Here is a 20,377-nt window from a genome sequence, read left to right as displayed (position 1 = left end):
AATAAATAAGTGAAATAAGTAAAACAATAAGTAAAATAAGTAATCCCCAGCCACCTAATGGTGAACTCCAAAACCATAAATTAAATATGGGGAGGAGGAAAGTTAATCTTTCTCTCCATTCTTGCATATTCTGTTCTCCCTGAAGCTTATACTCCTCTTTTTGAGCCCTTGCCTTGGTGTGCATTCTCTACTGATTCTCCTTATGGACTCTGCATTCATCTCCAACTTGTATGCGTATTATTGTTACAGTCAGAAATGTTACTTGGTCCTCTTAATTATTTCCAGTGAGACATTATTACTAGTGGAATTGTGAAAGCTTTTGTGTTCAGATTTGTGTGCAGACACTTGCATACCTGTGTGCCTGCAGGTTCTGTCTTCAGGGTTTTAAGTCTATGTCTTATTTGGTCAAAATAAAACATGCTCTGATATACTCCTGTGCTTTTAGAGGAGCTCTAATAATGTTGGAATAGATACCTTGAGTGATGCTCAAAGAAATTTTTATGTTTGTAAGACACTTCTTTCTTCATATGTGTGGTAAAAGATGCAATGTTGGAAATCCGTGAGATCGCTTCTCATGCATATGACTCTTGAAGGCTGTAAGCAGGAATAGAAGCATTGTTCTCCTGATTTTGCACAGCTGTGTATGATTCCATCTAAAAATTATTAATAGTTTTGTTTTCAGATCTTATGTTCTAGAGAAATAGGAAGTTTCTGTAAGGTCCAAGCAAATGTGTATAAGTTCTCTTTATCTAGGCTGATGTGGTTACAAGTAGCAGCTGTATCTCTTTGACTTTGGCTCTTGCTGGATGCTACTTTCACATGTCAAGCCTGCACTAGCCAAAGTGCAGTTTCACTATGAGTCCTTAATCACCAGGCCACAGTGCTCTTGCTTGTTAACTACTTCTTCAGAGCTTCCAGAAAAACTTGTTTTACTAAGATATTCAGCTTTGTACCTCCTCAGAATTAAGTGCTGTTGCTGGGGTTAATTGCAGGAATGCAAGACAACTACTTTGGTTTAAAATGTTTATCAATACATATGTTGCAGTTCAGGAGGGATCAAAGTAATTCATGTTTACTGCCCTTCCTAAATTGAGGGTTTCCCTGACAATAGGAGGGAATCTGATTTAGAATGGAGAGCTGGTGCCCTCCTTGTTGGGAACCTTATGCCCACTAGGTCTGAATTGGTACCTATCCTGTATTTTGATCTTATGTTTGGAGAAATGTGAATTAAGGTCTCTCACTAAGTTCCTGAGGCTTCAGAGTAGGTTTTCCTTGGCAGATTAGCTACTTGTAACTGTGTGTTTGTGGAGGTGCCTGCATTACTCAGTGCTGGCATTTGAGGATTCTGCAATTATTGGGTAGCTTTAAACTGCTGAAGGGAGTCTAAAACACGGTCAAACATACAGTTACCTTCATAAAGTGAATAGTTTGTTTTTCTGATGAGCTCCAGTACCTCATTAGCAAAACAAATAATGGCTCTAGGAGGGAAAGGATTTTTAAAATACTGTGACATCTTCTGCGAGCAGGAGTACCTTGGCAAAAGCTGAAGTGCTATAACCAACATGGCTAAAGTTCTCCCTCTTTAGAAGTTATTTTTTGAATGTTTCACTTCCTGTTCCCATCTGCTCTGTATTAACTGGTGTTAACTAGGTGCTAATTCTAGCTTGAGAAGTAGCAGTACTAATTAGGGCAGAACTATTCTGGAGTGCAACCCTTCTACGCTTGAGCATTTCAGTGTGGTAAAACTGGACCCTTCTAGGATATATACATGGGATACTCTGAGATGTTTTCAGACTGGTTGCCTTGGGATACTCCATTCAACCTGCTRCCTCCCTGCTGGGTAGACCAGGCAGTGGCTGTTGGAGTTCAGCTGCTGCTGTTGCATTTTGGTGGGAGAAGGGAGAGGTTGGTGTGCGTGGGCACAGCCTTGCATTTGGAAAAGACCGTCTTGTGTCAGTGACACCGTAAAAGTGGTCCAGTAATGAAGTTTGGCTGCTATTGCTGCAGAGGCTGCTTGGCTCACTCTGAGTAAATGCAGTTGATCCGTGGGTTTTTTTATCCAGATTAAATAATCACAGGAASGGTGTGCATATTGGCTAATAAATAGAACTTGCCTCTAAATGCCAGATTATCCTAGACATTCTTCAGAATGGTTTCTGGCCAAAAATTACTTCTTAGAAATCTGGTTTGGGGTTGAAGTCTGTATGCTCTTTAGTCTGTCTATGAAGCTTATAAACTGGAATGTAAATTATTTTGAAAAGATGTTTTTAAGCTAGTTCGCAGTCCTTTTCTACTTTCTCTAATGTAAGCTGTTGTTTCTGGTGTTTTATTAAGGTGTTAGGAGTGTTCCTCCCTTCCACCCCACTTCCTTCCTGATAAATCTGCTTCTATTTTTTCTCAGGCTGAAACTCTAAGGAGCGATGCTATTGGGAACACGCATCCTTGATATCAATTAATTTGAGAATAACTTCTGTTTTCTTGAGTCTGCATAGTTTTGCAGTTGCAGTCCTTACATTGTTTCTGCTTTTAAAACAGAAAATAAAACTCACTGTATGCAGGTACAGTACAATGAAGCTGTATTGTCAACTATGTTGTATTTCAGGTTCCTTGACTCGTGCCAGAATTTGGATATTTTCTTGCCAGAGCTCAAATTCAGGGGGTACTCTCTGCAGTTATGARTATCCTTACAAGTCTGAGATGTCTGCTTTGTGTAGAGTAGTCTGATATCTGTGGTGTGTGGCAGCATGYGGTTGTATTACCTCTGTGGCTAGCATAGCTATGGCTGTTGGAAGCTAATCTTGTAATAAATGCATAGGGGTTATGGCAGTATAGACTTGAAGCAAGATATCTGRTAACTTCGTACTATATTGCACTAGAATCTTTCAAGTGTGTAAGTCTTTTTCTCATTTACAGTAGAGCTTTATAGCTTGGGAGAGGGGGGTGCCAAGGCCAGAAAAAAGGCTTTATTTTTTTTAAGTCAGGATGATTGAATATATAAAATAGCATAACAGGAAGACAGATGTGATTGCCTGCAGTCATTGAAGTGACTGTTAATCTAAGAGGTGAGGCAGGAAACTTTGAAGTATTGTGATAATCAGTAGAATGAGTTTTAGGCTAATGTGTTAACTTGCTTTAGGCTGGAGTTCAGTCTTGGAACTGTGTCTGTTCGAGTTCATTTATCCATTACATACTTGCCATGTTCTCCTACTTTTTGAGGCATCTGCTATCAGCCACAGTACGAAACAGGCTATTGGACCAGATGGACCATTGGTCTGACCCAGCTCAGCTAGCTCTAAATAGAGCTGTTTTAAAACTCTGCCAACCTGACTATTATCCTAGAATGCAGAAATGGCAGCTGTGGGCATGTTCAGTATGGTGCCGTGTGGACTGGATACTGTCTGCAAGAGCCGCTGTAATAGTTATGGGAATCATTGGGTGCAGGGGGAAACTTGGCGATGGGCACGAGGTGCTGTCTGCCTTTTTTCTTCAGTCATATGGTGAGGACTCTGAATAATGATCTTTGACGCCAACTTAATGCTGGAATTTCATTTGTTTTCTGCTCTTTAGAAGTGTTCCAGTTTCTTAGGACAAATCTTACTGATTCATCTCATCCACCTGTGAAAAGAGGGAAGTGTGCTAAAATTTGGAGAAAGGGGCTGATGGAGAAAAACAAGGCCCAGTTTCAAGACAGAACTTGATTTAGGCAGTGTTTCTGTCCAAGGCAAATGGTAGAAGAGACCTTCAGCTCTGGTTGGATAGTAATGCAGATCAGTGTCTGAATCAAACAGGGCTAATGAAACAGTAGGAACTACAAGTCATTCTAATAAGGAAAGAAGATAGGCAAGTGATGTGACCCAGTGGTTTCTAAATGACTATTATTAACAAGGAAGGAGCTGTATCCTCTGTCTTGTTAAAACATTAGTCCCTGGCCCTGAACAAAAGTGCAGTAAGAAAAGATGGTAGAGCAAAAGCGAAGCGTTCTGTATTCTTCAGTCCCATGTGTGGTTAACAAATGTAGCCTATGGTTAAAGCAAGCAGATGATAGCTCCTGGGAGGGTAGATTCTGAATCCTGAAATGGAGAGAGAAAGAGACATCCAGATTCTCGGAATATATACACACCTAGATTCAAGGAAAGCTTGTAAAACCTTACTACAAAAGAAGTTAACTCAGTTCATTCCCGCCCCCCCTCCCACCAGACTCCTCAGTATAACAGGACTGTTTTTGTGTGTAGATACTCAGCACTGAAGGACCAGGTAGCACAGCCAGCTTTGCAGTAACTCTCTTGCTACTGAATATCTCCAAAGCATCAGTTATAGGTTATCTGAATGTATTTACATCCTGTCCTTAACTTTTAATTGTTCTATGTAGACAGTTTTTAATGTCACCTATAGATGTAATTTATCTGTTTTTATTAATGAGTTAATATTCCAACTAAAAGCAGAAAGTGCCTATGATTCTTACTCTACAGTCTTAACCTGGATTATCAGATTTCAGTTGTGTTGGCTCTTACTTGAGAGTGAAAGTTTTCTGCTGAACTAGGTGCTGACAGGCCTTGCTAGTGAACTACTTGTTTTACTATACATTCTGTTGTGGGTGGCATTCATTTTGATCATCTCATTTAAATAGATTTTTTGTTAAGAAACATTCCTGTTCTTTGCAGGGACAAACCTATTAGGCTTTAGAGGCAGTCTCTTTTTACTGGAAAATAGTAAAATACTGTATCTGATAAGTAGTCCCTCCTTCCCAACTCTGAGAAGAACAAAAGTGGGTACATATTTATAAATCAACAATCGGGATAAATTTGAAATTGTTTTATAGTTCTGAGGAATATTTTTTATTTAAAGGAGGAGTTAAAAATCCAACAGTTGACTTTATGAAGCAGGTTTGGGAGCGTTAACAGGATGAGTCTCTGAGTGTTCATTCTTTGATTGACACATTAGGTTCTGCTTCTGAAGAGTTTTAGAGCTGTCTGGAACCAGAGGCCCTTACATATGTTTGTGTGTGTGTATTGTATATTTTTTTCTAAAAACATTTTGCTATCTTGCAGGCTTGTGTATCTTGTGTGAACCAAAGGAGCTGTGTTTCTGTCAGCCTCTTCATGTTCCAAATGCATAGAGAATGGTCTCCTGTGGGAATGAATGATGAAACTAGATGCAAGCAAGTTCTGTGTGATGAGACCTCAATTCTGCTTTTTAGCAAAAGGAAACTGGCAGCACAGAGTGGGGGGAAGAATCTTTACTTTTGCAATGCAAATTTTTGAAGGTCCTGTCCACAGGAAACAGTGCAATGCGAACGCATCATTTATTCAGAAACAGGTATTGTTTATGCACTTAGTAAGACTAAACAGTGAATTGTCGCTGCCAAGTATCTGGCCTTCTCTACCCACTGGCAGTTACTCAAAAAAAAAAAGCTCTGTTAAGTGGAAACTAAACACAAAATGCATCTTGCTTTCTCCTTAAGTACTACCTAAATTTCATGGGAAAATTAATGAAGTGAACTGCAAAGTAGAATTGCTGTATTACTTCCTTGTGCTGCAGAACAAAAAAGACTCTTTTCATCAAATTTTGAATATCTTATTAGCAGTGAGTTTGCAGGTTGTGATATTTAACTTTGGCTGGAAATGGGCTAAAAGCTTCTTCTAAAGTGTGCAAAATGAAGGTGGTACCTATTTTAAGGTAATGTATCACTACCCGCCCTGTTATCTAAGATCCGGCAGCTCTCTACTTTCCTCTGTGTTCACCAGTAGAGGACTCTTCTGGGACACTGGAGATCTCTGCTTTGATTCTACATTTGAACGAGGAATATGCAATTTCAGGATTTGCAGTCCTGTTGGATTGCCAGCTGCCTCAGGCTGACCTGGCAGTCCTCCATCTTGGCCATCTAAGCTGTCTTGAAAATATGTAAACTAGTTGGTTGAACATTTTTGCTTGAACCCATGTCATGTTTGATAAGAAAAATGTGCTCTTGCTTGAATTCAGCAATAATAACTTGTAGATGATCAAATTTTCCTCATTTTTGAGTTTGCAGAAGGATGTCAGGATGCGCTGACTGTCTGAAAAGAATTCATTTTCAAAACCAAATTTTCTTTTTGGACTTTCCTGTTACTGTTTTAGATCCTACTTTTCTTCTCGCCTTTCCCTTCTAGTGTTAAAGAACTTTCTTTGTCAAAAAAAAAAAAAAAATCTGTAACAAAAAGAAAAGTGGTTTCTATCATTCATTTTTAATTGTCCTTTCCTGCAACTCAGTATGGAGTAATTCTCCATACTTGATAGAAGTGCACTTAAAAATGAGCCTGTCTTGCCACGTCTCAGTCCTTGCAACGTCTAGCTCCTGTGGGGAGCTAGGAAGCTTCTGACAACTCAGCAAGCAGCTCTCGGTTTGTTCTTTAAGTATCTCTTAAAGGTGCCCTAACATTGCTGTCTGAAGCAGTAGATCTAGTGAATTTCTCAATATCATTGGGTTTTCTCACTCCTTTTTTTTTTCCCATTCTTGCTCTCAGTCTGTCTTAGTTATCAATGACTAGATGAGTCATTATTGTCTGCCTGCATAAGGCTAAATAAATTCAAGAGCTAATGTTTTAGCATTTTACTGGAAGTAGTTTAGAACAAATGAATAGTAGAATGTGTACTTTGTGTTCTTCCATCAGACATTCTTAAAACTTTTCATAAACATGAGTCCTGTGATGTAAGTAGACTGTCTCCTTTCTCTTACTTGGACATATATTTATGTTGTAGTTGGCTCAAGATCAGGGAGTTTCTGTTAAGATTCCCAAGAATAAGTCTTGTTCCTGAGCTCTGCTGCAAGACAATAGCACAAGCAATATGAACTGTATTTAGATCATGTTGTCTTATACACCTATATTTAGCTCCTATAGTCCTTATCACAACTGCAGAACAGTCTATTTTAAGATAGAGGTTAAAGTGAATTTCCTGTGTGGCCTTTCCCCTGAAGGTGGTTGCTGAAAAGGTGGATTGTAATAAATTGTTGCAGCTTTTTGGTATGCCAGACAACCTGCTAGGAAGTACTGCTCCTTATGGACGCATGCTAATGTCTAATCTAATGCCACAGCTGTCTGCAGCATTTGTAGTTTCAGCAGAACATACAGGGAATATCAGCAAAGACAAAAGCTCTCGCTCCCAGTGAAGATATTACCTATGAGAGTGCTGCCATGCTCACACGGTAGATACTTGCACTGCAGTACTGGCTTCATGAACAAGATTGATCCTGGCTGTTAACTGAGACTTGGTACATCTTGCTTTTAACAATGATCAGTATGAAAATTAATATGCATAAGCAAGTAGGAAAATGAAGAGAATTGTGTTTAATCTTGGCAGTATGGCTTTCATTGATTTAGCAGCCTGGAAGAGTAAAGGCAGCTGAAGGAGCACATCAGTGTGACTGCATAAAACTGTAGACTAAGTAGGAAAATATCTAATGCTATTTAGTATCAAGTGAGGAAAAAGTGGATTTTCTGAGTAACCTGCAGTATTAGATGCTGGTTTCTTCTTCCTTGTCTAGTGCAGTGATAGATTCAAAGTACATACTGGAGGGAGCATGTAGATCTCTCTATGCAGCATTAATCCTGTTCCATATTCATGATTTAAGCAATAGAATTGAAGGGAAATGCAGAAGTTGATTTGGATGTCAACAGGTCTAGACTGAGTGCAGGGCTGAAGAGGATGGATAGGAATAGGAATCTTGGTTACCTTGGTTACACTGACAGCCACAGTAGGGTATAGTCCTTAGCAGTGCTCACAAATCTCTGATTTTTTTCTTCTATCAAGAACTTTCCTCTTACTCTTCCCCTCTTTCTCTTTGATAGTTTCAACAAAATGCCATTAACTCTTTCCTGCATTGTATGTGCATGTGCTTTTGAACTTCTTGGACAACTGTTTGAAATCCAAAAATGAAGGGGGGAACCCCTCTCCCCTGCTCATTCAGGAACAGCTGTTAAGGAGCCATGAGTTGCTGTGCTAAAATGCCTGGTATTTTGGGAAGTGGCTGATTTTCATTCATGAATGTGTTGGCACTTTAGGATGCGAGTGGTTGCTTCTTCCCCTCTACAGAGAGTTAACCTTCCCCCCCTCCCCCAACTCTTTTTAAAACAAAACAAACAAACAAAAAAAAAACAAATGCTGGATTCTCAACTGATCTCTTTCGTGTTAGTGAAGGTGGAGTAGCTCGTCATATCTTGTGTCTTTGCCTGAGCCCTTGTGTTAACCTTACCCAGCTGGAAGTTGTATACAGCTGCCATGTTGGGTCAGAGCAGATGGTCAGGTGTGATTCCTCTTCCTCATTGCCACCTGCCCTAATGTCTCTGCTGCCACATCACTCTTCTCTCTTATTTTGACCATTGTCTTGTTTTGTCTTGCCAGTCATTTTATCTCAGTTTGAATATTTGATCTTCTTAGTTTGCAGTACACTTTAATCTGCGGTCCCTAATGGAGATATGATGATGTAGTTTCTGTGCATTTAGAAATCCAGTGGGGATTTATCTTCTCTGAAGTAGTCTGTTGGCTCCTGTGTGAGCTTCTTAGCCTCCTTCAGCAAGGAGTTGCTGTGAACCTGTCTCCTATTAGGTTTGTTTGATGACCCCTAGCTATTCGAAAAGATAGCCAACAGTTCATTCTTATCTTCCCTGTCTATGCTGTTCATGCTTCTATTTACATCCATTGCATCCCCTGCAATTGTTGTTTCATTTTTCTTTTTCCCCAAGATGAGGAATATTAGCCATGCTGCTTAAAAAAGATTAGTTCAACTCATCACACATAAAGAAGCAATCATCAGTGGTGCATACCCCTTCTGGAATAAGTCTATGTGAAGTCGGTCATGAGCAACTCCATGGCTTAATCACTGAGTCACTGTTTTTGCACTACTTGCCTATTTTTTGGGGCCTTCTGAGTGACTTAATACTTTACTCATCATTGCAGTCAGCTGCAACAGGACTCCTAGCCACAGTCATATTTTAGTTTTTCTTCTTTTTCCGTTCTTGCTGGTGATAATGTCTGATTGCTTTCTTTAGTTGAACTTTATTCATTTCCAGTTTGTTGTACAACTTCCATAGCAAAAGGCAGAGCTATTGTGAACAGCAGATAAGTGTGTAGTAAGAAAATTTTCAGTAGTAAAGGAGTTAGGCCACACATCCGCTCCAGGATCTGGCAACAGGCGTCCTCTTTGGAGAAGAAATGATATTATTCAGACATAAATATGCTGGTGGTTAAGAACCAACATGGTGAAGCATCTGAGAGCTATCTCCAGAGACTTTTTTTTTTAAAAAAAAAAAACTATAGAAATGTGTATTTTAGTAAGTTTCTGTGGTATGTTAGCTAGCATGTTAAGGCCCTTCTTCATGCTCTCAAGCAGAGAAAGGGTACAACTGAATCCAGAACTACTTGATGTGACATGCTAAATCCTGGCAAAACATCTGTGATTATGGCCAGGTTGTCATTTGCAGACAGCTGTGTAAATTTAGGTCACTAACCTTTCCCAGCTGTTCTCCTGGCCATGTATTGGAGGCTCCCACAACTTTCCCAGTAGTTTGTGTGAACACTCCCTAATCTACTTTAGGCAAAATAGAGTGGTTAATTATATTTAGGTCTTTTCTACTGACAGTTCAGGGGCAGTAATTGCTGCCAGAGGAATGATGCCAGCTTGGACAGGCTACCTTGCAATATCTGAGCTGCAAAAGGCTTTACAATATATTGTCCACTTATTTTAAGCTTGGTGCTATTGCTTGTTAACATTTTGCATAATAAGTGTAGCTTCTCTGCATACTATCTTGAAGATATGTGTATTATATTGAACTTAAGATTAATTCTTTTTACAGAACAAGCAATTTAGGGTAGAGAGGATATAACCTGCACACAGACACAGCTTGCAATTCTACCATTACTGGGAATGGAATTGAGCATCTAATGTATTTTTCCTTTCCTTCTGTTTGGTTAATGCTCTACTGAAGTGCATAGAGATGTACAGGAAGACGGAGTCCTAATTAAGAGTAGGTTCCTCAGAGTGCTGTCTGCTCCATTAGGGAGATGTGCTCATCAAACTCGTGTTGGCCTATGGTGCTAATTCTAAACAGAAAATGAGCTCCCCTTGTATAATGGGCAGAGGAGGGAAGAGTGAAGGTGCTCTGTTGAACATAAGGATGATTTTAACAGTTCAGTTTCAGGTCACTTCTAAAATTTTGTCATCTCTAACCATGCCATAGACTGACAGTCTTGTATAGCTGCTTTTCTTCTCCAACTGCACCTCTAATTCCAGTCAGGGTAGGTCTGCAGAGCAAGATGCAGTGGAGCTTGCCCAAGTGGTTTGGGGCAAGCCCTATTTTGGAAGAATTGGGAATATATTTGTCATTCTGTGCTTGCAGGCAGCAATTTCTAGAATCGTCATCCTGATTATTAAATCACTATTTTTTTTCTTGTACTTCTGTCTGGAAATAGAAATTGTSATGCCTTTCAGAGAGGGCAGCTTGCTACAGGGAAGAAGAAACTTTCAGAAATATTCTTGGGCCTGAATCAGTTGTCCCAAAGTGTTATGCCGAAGTGTCCTATTTTTTTGTACAGATCATATACTTGGAGCCAGAGTAGCACTATTTGAATCTTCAAGTTTTTAGTCATACTCTGCTACTAAACATCGAGTTTTGGAGTTCAGTCACCTGCAGCATGGGACAAAATATGAGAATAGTCAAGAGTCTATGGAATTAGCAGGGACAGGAGAAAGAGCATGTAAAGCAAAGAAAACTGTTTTCCAGCAGTCTGACCAATGTTAATTACAGGAACAGGCTGATCATTTAAGTTTGACTTGCAGCAGGAACTTCAGCTCTCTCTAGAGGYTTATATTTTGCAAATACTGGGTAGGCAGTAGGTGCGTGTTCATTGCTTATACTGTAGAATATCTGGCTGGACTGTAAGCTTTCTGAACTCTTTCATCACAGGTCTGTAGATTGTGAATTCCTGTTGTAGGAGAGCAAGTATGGTACACTTTCCTAGTATCTCTCTACTTCTTTCTCTTTTATTTATGTGGTCTGCACTCTTAGATTTGAAAACTGTTTTCACCCTTGCATTAATGTTTTTCAGATTTGGTCCCTTCATCCAAATCCAAATGAGAGTGTGTGCGTATATATTTGACTAAAACTGGTTTATTKTTGAGGAAGAAGAAAATCCAAAATGACTGTATGGGATTCATCTTTGTCATTCTGTAAATTAAAGCCATAGAGTAACAGAGGGGACCAACCTGGAGTTCAGGAGAACAAATTTTGGCCCATTCAGTCCTCCTCATGGCAGGATCTAAAGGGAAACCCCCTTGGATGGTGAAGGGGTCCAGGATGGCTGGTTAGTCATCAAGGCAGCCTCCTTAAAGCACAAATCTGATGCGTTCCAATGTGCAGAAAGCTGAGCATGCATGGCAGAAGGCCAGCATGGATAAATAGGGAGCCACAAACTAAGCTCAAATTCAAAAAATAAGTACCTGGAAGATGGAAGCAGGGACAGACTACCTAGGAGGAATAGAGACATTGTCTGAACATGCAAGATGGAGTTAGAAAACTCGGAGCTTAGCTGGAGTTGAAACTAGTGAGGGATGTGAACAGTAACAAAAAAGGCTTGTATACGTATTAGCTTCCCCTAAGAAAGGGAAGGCTAAGGAAAATGTAGGTTCACTGCTTGGTGGGGCAGGGGATCTATGGATGCAGAAAAAGAGATGCTACTTCCCCCCTTCCTCCCACTCATCAATGAAAAGTGAGAAGTTCTGGCACTTGAAGTCCCTGAGTCTATTAGCAGAGTCTGTGGGAATGGAGCATAGACAGGGATACAGTTAGAGAGCATGTAAATCAATTAAACATATGCAAATCCATGAAACCAGAAAGGATGCCTCAGTGCTGCAGGAGCAGGCCAATTGCTCATTGCAAGGCTGCTCTCTCGTCTTTAAAAGGTCATGGAAATTGGGAGAGGGTCTACGGGCTGGTCAGCCTTGCCGCACCTTCCTGGAAGCTGGTTCCAAGTGCATGAAGGAAAAGAATGTTTTTGGGAACAGCCGGTATGGATTTACCAATGGCAAATTATGCCGGACTAACCTGATCATCTGCTGTGATGAGATGACTGGTGCTGTGGACAAGGGGAAGAGCAGAGGATCTTGTATACTTTGAGTTTAATGAGGCCTTTGACATGATTTCCTATAGCTGAATTGGTAAGATACGGACTGGATAAGGGGATGATAAGGTGGGTGGAAAATTGGCTGGATCACAGATTCAGAAGGGAGGTGATCAATGGTACAGGGTCCAACTGGCGGTTGAGTATTAGTGGCATCTGCCAGGGACGGATACTGGGACCAGGCCTGGTCAACATCGCTATTAATGACCTGTGTAGTGGGACAGAGCGCACTCTCACCAAGTCTGCTGATGATACCAAATCAGTATCAAAAGGGGAGGGCGGTCAATATGGTGGAAGGCAAGGGTGCTGGTCAGAGACTGACAGGCTGGGAGGAGCCTCCTGCAGTTCAACAGAAACAAAAAGGCAAATGCCAAGTCCTGCATCTGGGACTGCAGGATGGAGCCCCTGCAGCAGGACAGGCTGGAAAGCAGCTTTACGGCCAAGGACCTGGGAGCCTTGGTGGACAAGCTGGACACGAGTCAGTACTGCGCCCTTGCAGCAAAGGCGGCCAACGGCATCCTGGGCTGTATTTGCAAGAGCATAAGCAGCGGGGGGAAGGAAGGGATTCTTCCTATATGTTTGGCCTTTTTGAGACTGCACCTGGAGTCCTGTGTCCGGTTTGCTGCACTACAAGAAAGACAGTGGTAGCTCTCTGCTGCACTTGTTCCAGTACATCAAAGTGATTGTGGGCTGGAGCACCTAGTGAGTGAGYARAGGCTGAGGGAACTGAGTTTGCCTGGCCTTACATAGGCCTGGGGAGATCTTACTGCTGGTCTGCAGCTGCTTAATGGGAGGRTGTAGAGAAGGTGGAGCCTGACTCCTCTTAGAGGTGTGTAGTAGAAGGATACAAGTTGCAACATGGAAGCTTCTGAGTAGATGSGAGGAAAAAAATGTTCACTATGAGGAGTCAAATATTAGAACAAATGCCCAGAGAGGCTGTGGAACTTCAGTGCTTGAAGATATTCAGAACTTACCTGGACRTGACCTGGAACAAACTGGTCTCGTTGGGCCTGATCCAAGCAGGGTTTGCACTAGAGCCCTCTGGAGGTCTTTTCCTAACTCTGATAATTCTGTGATGCCTGGCAGCCATATGGTGCTGCCCCCCTGCTCAAGGCAGTGCTAACTTCATAGTTAGACTTAGAGCCCTGACTTTAGAATATCTCTGAAGGTTGAGAGTCCACAAACTCTCTGGGTTCTCTTACAGTGTTTGACTGTTCCTGCTGTGAAGAATGTTTTCCTTGCAGTTAACTGGAATTTTCCTTGCTGCAGGTTGTGTACATTGTAAACATGTGTAATGTGCAGTGGTGATGGGGGAAGAGGAGAGAGAGACAGACTTGATTAACATTTGCAAGGCCTGAGATTCTGTAGGCAAGATCGCTGTTGCAAGGCCAGGATGTGCAGCTTGATATTCAGGCTAGTTTTAGAGGTGTATGTGTCTTAAATAAGAACTGGGTCCTACACTGAATAAGCAGGATGAAAAAGGATGGCTACCTGCTCCCTGAGCAAGGCATGGATCAATGGCAGGAAGGGAGGGATGCGGTTGTATTCCTAGGAGGCAGCAACTTGTTGCTTCTGTCAGCTGAGCTTGTTTCACCCACTTCAATTTCTTTCTTCTATGGCTAGTGAAAATAGTCTTCCTCTCCGTAGCAACTAATAAGAAGGCAAGATCCTTGCATCTCAGTAGGGCTTTAGGAGGTGGAAAAATGCCACATGCAAGTGGGCCCTCTGCCAGGATTTGTGGCATTTTTGCTCTGAAAGACAGGAACTGGTTGGAACACTCGTTCAGGTGTGGGGTTGCGTGCAGGGCTAGCTGAATTTTGCTGAACCGGGAAGGGGAAACTTGTGAAATGTTTAGCATCCCAAAGTGTTCAGCGTTTCTGTCACCCTTTACTTAGTGCTGTAACTGTGAGCTCTGGTGGTGGTCAAGTCTTCAAAACTGACTGTGTGGATGTGATAGTCTGCTAGATGGCTGTCGTCATTTCCTTCAGCTCTGCTGTATATGGAGGCTTCCTGTTCAGCTGCAGCACTGGTGACGATTTGCTTTGGGTTATCTGATAATGTCCTGGTCCTACACAGCAAAGCTTCAACTAGAAAAGCAGCAAGATCACTTTTGAAACACCTGCTGCACCTCTGCAGTTGCTTATGAGGCAAAACCAATACACCCCACTACTATTCTTATAAATCTGTTGACTGTTTTAGGTTCAGTGCCTTTATTTTTAAATATGTKAAGTTCTTTAAAAGATTTTTGTTCTGACTTCTTAAAACTTAGAGGTGATTGCACAGGGAAATCTACATCTGGATAAACATGCAGTATGAATCAAAGATTTATTAGTTTTCTGGAGCTGGACCAAATGTTATGTCAGTGTCAGGTATCAATGTCAAAATCATGTAGTGAAAAAATTTTGTCTTCAGTCAGCTGCTCAACTCGTTCTGCTTTATCACCTTATTGATSTTTTTTAAATTTGTTTGTCTAAGTTTCAATCAGACATCGATGTCTTTYTTTTGTTATTCTCATGAAATAATTTGTGACAAGCAGGTGCTATGTGCCTTTTAGGGTTAAAGCAGCTGCTTGCTAGAGAAGAAAGGCTGTACTGTTTCTCCAGATTGTAATCCTTGTTGAATACTTTCACCTCTGATGTATCATGACATGTTTTTTATTTTTTTTTTCTCTTCTCTCCCACTGCACAATCAACTGAGTATCATTATGATGCTGGATTTTTATCAAACTAATAAAGTTGTAAATATGATGTGTCTTGCTTTTGCTTTCATTCTTCTTTATAGCCTTTTGATGTTCAATCTGAAACTTCATCTTAACTATTGTGTGTTGTCACCCTGGCCTTTGATGATTCAAGCTACAGAAACTGCATTATTTTTATACACCCAACAGATCAGTGAAGTGGGCAGAGTACTGCGTGAAAACGTTTCCAAGGCCTTTACATCTATTCAGAGAATATTGCCGGAAAAGAGGAGTTGAACTGAAAAATACATCAGAAGTTTAAGGTCTGATGGATTGTGAAGCATCAGAGAGGCAAAAGACATAAGTTATATCATTAGAAAGGGTAGAAAAATGCAGTCTCTAGTTTGCTTTGGCTCTGGCAGTTCCATCCTGTTGGTCAAATAGCTCTGTAACAGCAGTCTTGCTTTTTCCCCCAGTTCGATTCTGATGTGATTTGTAGTGACTTCAGAGAAAACTTCAGTATATCAACTTTTCAAATAGTATGAAGCATTGATCTGTAATGCTGTGTTTATTGTGGGATAGCTGCTACAAGCACCTGAAGATTGTGGTAGAAAAGTAGCAAAAAGATGAGCATTTCATACTTACTTTGGTATCTCATTGCTACTAGTAAAAGTGCTTTGGGGACTGGTGAAGTTTGTCAAATGTTGGAAGTTGCTTGACTCTCAATGAGGAAAGTTAGGTGGTTAGTACGGAGCACAGGTTGGGAAACTAGCAATCTGAATGCAGCAATATCATTTTTGTGAAGGCTATGAATAATGGAGAGAGTGCTACTAAGTAGTGCTCTAAGACAGAGATTAACTTTTAGGTGATGGAAGGTTATTGAGCCAAGTTCTGCTGTGAAGAACTTTCCTTCTTCTCCTGGGATTTTTTTTAGTTGTCTCTTTCCAAGGGTGAAATACCAAATAACTGTTACCTAGGGGAACTTGATAAAACAGTTTCTATGAGATCTCAAGTCCTGTTATATTGCAGCTGTGCCTCCTGTCCTGCAAAGGCTGGTTAAGATGGAGTGGGTACACCCTGCATGGCCCATTCATTCTTTGAGCTCTTCCAGGGAAACTGCCTAAAAGCCTGGTTTAAAAAAAGAAGTGCAATTTTTCTCACTTATGTCTTTGTCTTAGTTACCCACTGCTTAAGCTGCCATTACCTGGAACAGGACCTGTGGAGTACAGCACCTCCGTGAAGGATTACTTCCCACCTTCTCCAGACCCAGGCCTCCATCAAGGGGATCTCAGTGAGCGTCCCGATTGGGTAGGTCCCCTGCATTAGGGGTTGGTGGGTGTGCTGGGTGAATGTGAGGGACGGGGCAAGATGAGGTATTGAAACATCTCTTTTGTACTACCTATGCTTTACTGTAGTGAACTGAGAACACTTCTAGTCACTTGTTAATTTGTCTGACTGCTTAGCTTAGGCAATGTTGCCAGTAATATTTCCTGTTTTAGCCTTACTCTGTCAGAAAAAAAATGATACTAGGCACTTGCAAGAATTAAAATACTGTTTAAAAACCTAGATTCTGACCAAATAGCCAGCTTTATACTTCGGAGATTGCTAACTAGCTATCAGAATAGAAACTAACAGTCATTTTAGCCTGAGTTATGATTAGACTTGTGATTTGGAGGTAGCAGACAGGGCATCTGGTTCCTTAAGCCTTACAGTTTTCTCTCCTTTGGCTCTAGAAAGAATCTTTAAAATGTCAGTACAAAAATGACAGTACAACTAGCAGGCTTTTTTTCTGATAGTGTAGTTAGTCTAGGCTTACTTCTTAAGGTCTCAATCAAGAGTTTCATTTGAATTTGAATTGAGGCAGCCACAGATCCTAGCTGTATAGCTAGCTGCTACAGTGTGGTCTAGAGATTGTAGGAATGTTTGAAAAACCTAATGAATTGAGTGTAGTTTAAAGGGTTTTTATTTATTTATTTATTTTATTGACTGGTAAATATTGTGAAGGTAAACTAGACTTATCCTCATGTTCAGAGTAAGAGGTTAATTTTCTTTTGCATAACCAAACTGGAATCCTGGTGCTTTCCAAGAAGGCTGATAACRTTGTCTAGGACATCAAGAAACAATTATAAAATCATCCTTTATTTCCTGCATTGTTCTTCATCCCAGGGTCTTTCTTAAGCAAAGTAGCCTGTTGGGTTAATGTTTTTGATACCGTCAGCTCTTTACTCTTTTTGTGTGTGCTCTTCTCACTAATTGAAATCACTTTCTACTGCCTTCTACCCTCCCTAGCGTAACTGAGAACTTTGTGCACTCTGCTATTAACTCAAGGTGKTGCTGGCTAATTAAATTGTCCCTTGCACTTTGCCTAGTTCAGCTGCTAAAGCACAGAGGTTCTGCCTGTCACTGTGTGTCAGTGCTGCAGTTCCTAGAGCAGAGGCCAGCAACCTACGGCACWGGGACCAAGAAGGTTTAAATGGCACACAGCAGAGCCAGCACAAGTTGGGGGAACCACAGCACTGAGAGGTGTCTAGGAGAGGCAGTGATTCCCTGTTCCTGCCTTCCGTTCCAGGACCACATTCAGCAGGTGTTGAGAGTCTCTGCCTCACACAGAAGTGCAATATACTGATAATGAAATGGTCAGTGGCATTTTAGCCCTTTGAGAAACAGATGCCTTCTGTTCTTGCTAGGTTACTACTGTCATGTTTCACCTCTAATTTGGGAAAGAAAAAWATATTCTGGTAAACCGCTCCCTGAAAAGTTGCCAGGCTGTACTCTAATTCTGCTAAACAGCTTCCTACTCACCATGTGTCTTCATTCTCCCTTTTGTTTTCCCAACAGTATGTTGGTGCTCCAGTGGCCTACATCCAGCAGATCTTTGTGAAAGCTATCGTCTCCCCCTGGCAGAAGAACTTCCTTGCTGTTGATGTATTTCGTTCACCGCTGTCCCGTGTCTTCCAGCTAGTGGAGGAGATCAGAAACCATGTCCTGAGAGACAGGTAGTTACTGTTCATTAAAGTTTGTGTGGAAGGTGGACTGACCCACCATCGCGTGCACCCATGTTCTTAGTAAGTCTCATTGTTAGCCTTGAAATTCTAGGAGTTTTACAGTTTAAAGGCAAATGAAAGACAGTTGTTGATAAATAATGCACATAGAGTAATTCAGCTTTTGTGTTGGAGAACTTGCCTCTTATTTAGTCACTGACAGTTGTCAGGAACCTTGTAGTCAAAGGCTTAGGCAGAGAGGTCTGGGCAGAGAGGTCTGGGCAGATCCTTCCAGGTTATACCTGTTATGTGTTGTATAATGCTTTCATAAACATGCAAGCTTTGTGTTAAAACAGGTTTGTTTATTTGACCCCACCATGCCTATTGTTAAGACCTTCTAGAATTTCAGATGGTCAGGATCCTTCTCCTGAGTTTTCACTTTGACTATGTGTATAACCAGTTGATACCTGCTTGTCTGCGTACTAACACAGAGTCTCTGTAAAAATAGCTCTCCTCTGTCTCCAGGTGTTTACAGGGAAAACTCATGCTCCCCTCCCCAMACTGTTGTTTATTAAGCTCTTAACTTTGATAAGGCAGGCTTTGTATTCAGGTTGTCATCCTGGTTGGTCTTCTCTGCACTATTCTTTTTCCTATATCTTTCCTGAATACGAGAGATTAGAATTGTAAGCAGTGTTCAAAGTGAAATCTCATTTSTGCCTTATTCTCCCTGGCAATGCCTTTCCTGCAATTTAGTTGGATTGCTGATCCTTTCTTTATAGTCACTCATATCAATATCGCATACTTGTCAAATAACTGATTAATGTTTTCAGGTCTCTCTCCTTCTCTTATTTCCAGCTGGTGAGCTCCCACCTTTTCTGAGCTCTTCAAGTGCATGAGCTTGCACTTTGTACTGTTAATATAAATGAGATTAAGTTAATTCTAGTCCTTACATCATCCATTTCAGATACTCTGTTCCATTTCTGTATTAACAATGTTTCTCTCTCTCTCTCTCTCTCTCTCTCTCTCTCTCTCTCTCTCTCTCTCTCTCTGTGTGTGTGTGTGTGTGTGTGTGTGTGTGTGTGTGTGATTAGCAGGTGTCCCTATGTCTTATTCCAAAGTTACAGATGGGAGGAAAAAAAAATCTTGTTTCTCCTACCTATCCATGAGGAGTTCCACTTCTAGTGTAGTGGTTCCTCTTTCAGCAGCCCTGTAGTCAGCTTCCTGTTAGCTAGTTCTTTACAGCCTTGCTAGTTTTTGTATCAACTCCTGTCTTGAATTAAGCAAGACATTTTCTATGGAGTACTACATCAAATGCTTTCCATAGTCCAAAGAAATGAGAGCTGTTGTGCTTTCTTTGTCCAGGAAGTCAGATATTTTAAAAGAGCAATCAGATTAGTCTGGCATATTCTACCTTTGTAAATGAAGAGTGCATTTTATACACATACTTTGCCTTTGTTCTTAAATGTGTTTTCCTTCTGGTTCCAGATTTTAATCTGCTGTYAAGTTCTTGGCTCACTTTACTTTCTAAACACAATAAGGCTTCTGTATGCCCAGTGAGAATTTTCTTCCTATGCTCAGTGAGAATAATGATGATGAGAGCTGTGGCCAAACATGGAGAAAAGCTGTGAGATCGGAGTTTTTAATCATCTAGTAGGTTTTTAGTGAGCTACCTTCTTCATTCCTTGACCTCTAATTTACATGGCTAGGGAACATTTACTATTTGTTCATATGTCCTTGACAGCATTCTCCATTGCTTCATTTTTGAGGATATTTGCTTTACTACTCTACATGATGATTTGGATTTGTCATTTTGATCGTTCCTTATAAACTAGCTGTCTGCTCTCTTCCTGGTCACCTTTTAGTAGTGCCATTCATGCAGTTAAATATGGAGCGCCTTCCTACCAACTCATGAAGCCTTGGCACTGACATCCTTTCTACAGTGTTTTCGGCTTATTTGCTCCTTTAGTCATATATGTAATTACAAGCTAGAAACGGCTTCCTTCTGGTAGATATGTTGYTTTCTCATTAACTCCCTTTGGTATGTTGCCCTTAATGTGTTACACTGGGTAGAAGCGAAAGTCCTTTGCTTCTGTTGGCTCTGTAGTCGTGTATGCATTTAGACCTAAACCTCAGAAAAATGGCTCCCGTTTCAGTGGCAGGCTTGGATAATTTGGGGACAATCTAGCTTTGAGATTAATTCATAAATGACCTCAAAGTCATTATGTATTTCTTTGTTGTAAGTTGCTTTTATCAATATCAAATTTTATTTACTTTTGTGTGATGTAAAAAGTGCAGCTTTTTTATATTAAAGCATATTTTTATACTACAGTAGTAAAGAAATAGCTGAAGATTTTTGACAACTGCATAGGAAACAAGGTGATTATATTTTCATCAACTCTAAAATCGTTGAAACTTTGAGCAGTCATCTTTGTACAAAATCAGAAGTGATGTGAGACTTCATTTTTAGTAGTGCAGCACACACTTACTCTTTTTTAATTCCTCTCTACATCCGGAAAATGCTGGTAAGCACATTGGCTGTATGTATTTGCTTCATGAATCAGAACTTACA

The 20,377-nt window shown here is 40.7% G+C and overlaps 1 protein-coding gene across 2 annotated transcripts in view; it reads left to right on the top strand.

Annotated features, from left to right (window-relative positions):
- SCAP (SREBF chaperone) overlaps nucleotides 1-20,377 on the top strand; it is a 76,097-nt gene that overhangs the window by 19,755 nt on the left and 35,965 nt on the right. For both annotated transcript variants that reach the window (XM_085317811.1, XM_085317810.1), the window contains exons 4-5: nucleotides 16,006-16,135; nucleotides 17,666-17,823. In XM_085317811.1, coding sequence (XP_085173937.1) covers nucleotides 16,006-16,135; nucleotides 17,666-17,823 — 288 coding nt within the window. The remainder of the gene's footprint in view (nucleotides 1-16,005; nucleotides 16,136-17,665; nucleotides 17,824-20,377) is intronic.

The sequence above is a fragment of the Rhea americana genome, unplaced genomic scaffold (genome assembly GCF_003343005.1).
Source record: "Rhea americana isolate MKP2758 unplaced genomic scaffold, rheAme1 scaffold_508, whole genome shotgun sequence".
In the NCBI taxonomy this organism is placed as follows: Eukaryota; Metazoa; Chordata; class Aves; order Rheiformes; family Rheidae; genus Rhea; species Rhea americana.
The sequence above is the reverse complement of the archived record's forward strand: the minus strand, read 5'-3'. Positions and strand labels throughout refer to the sequence as shown.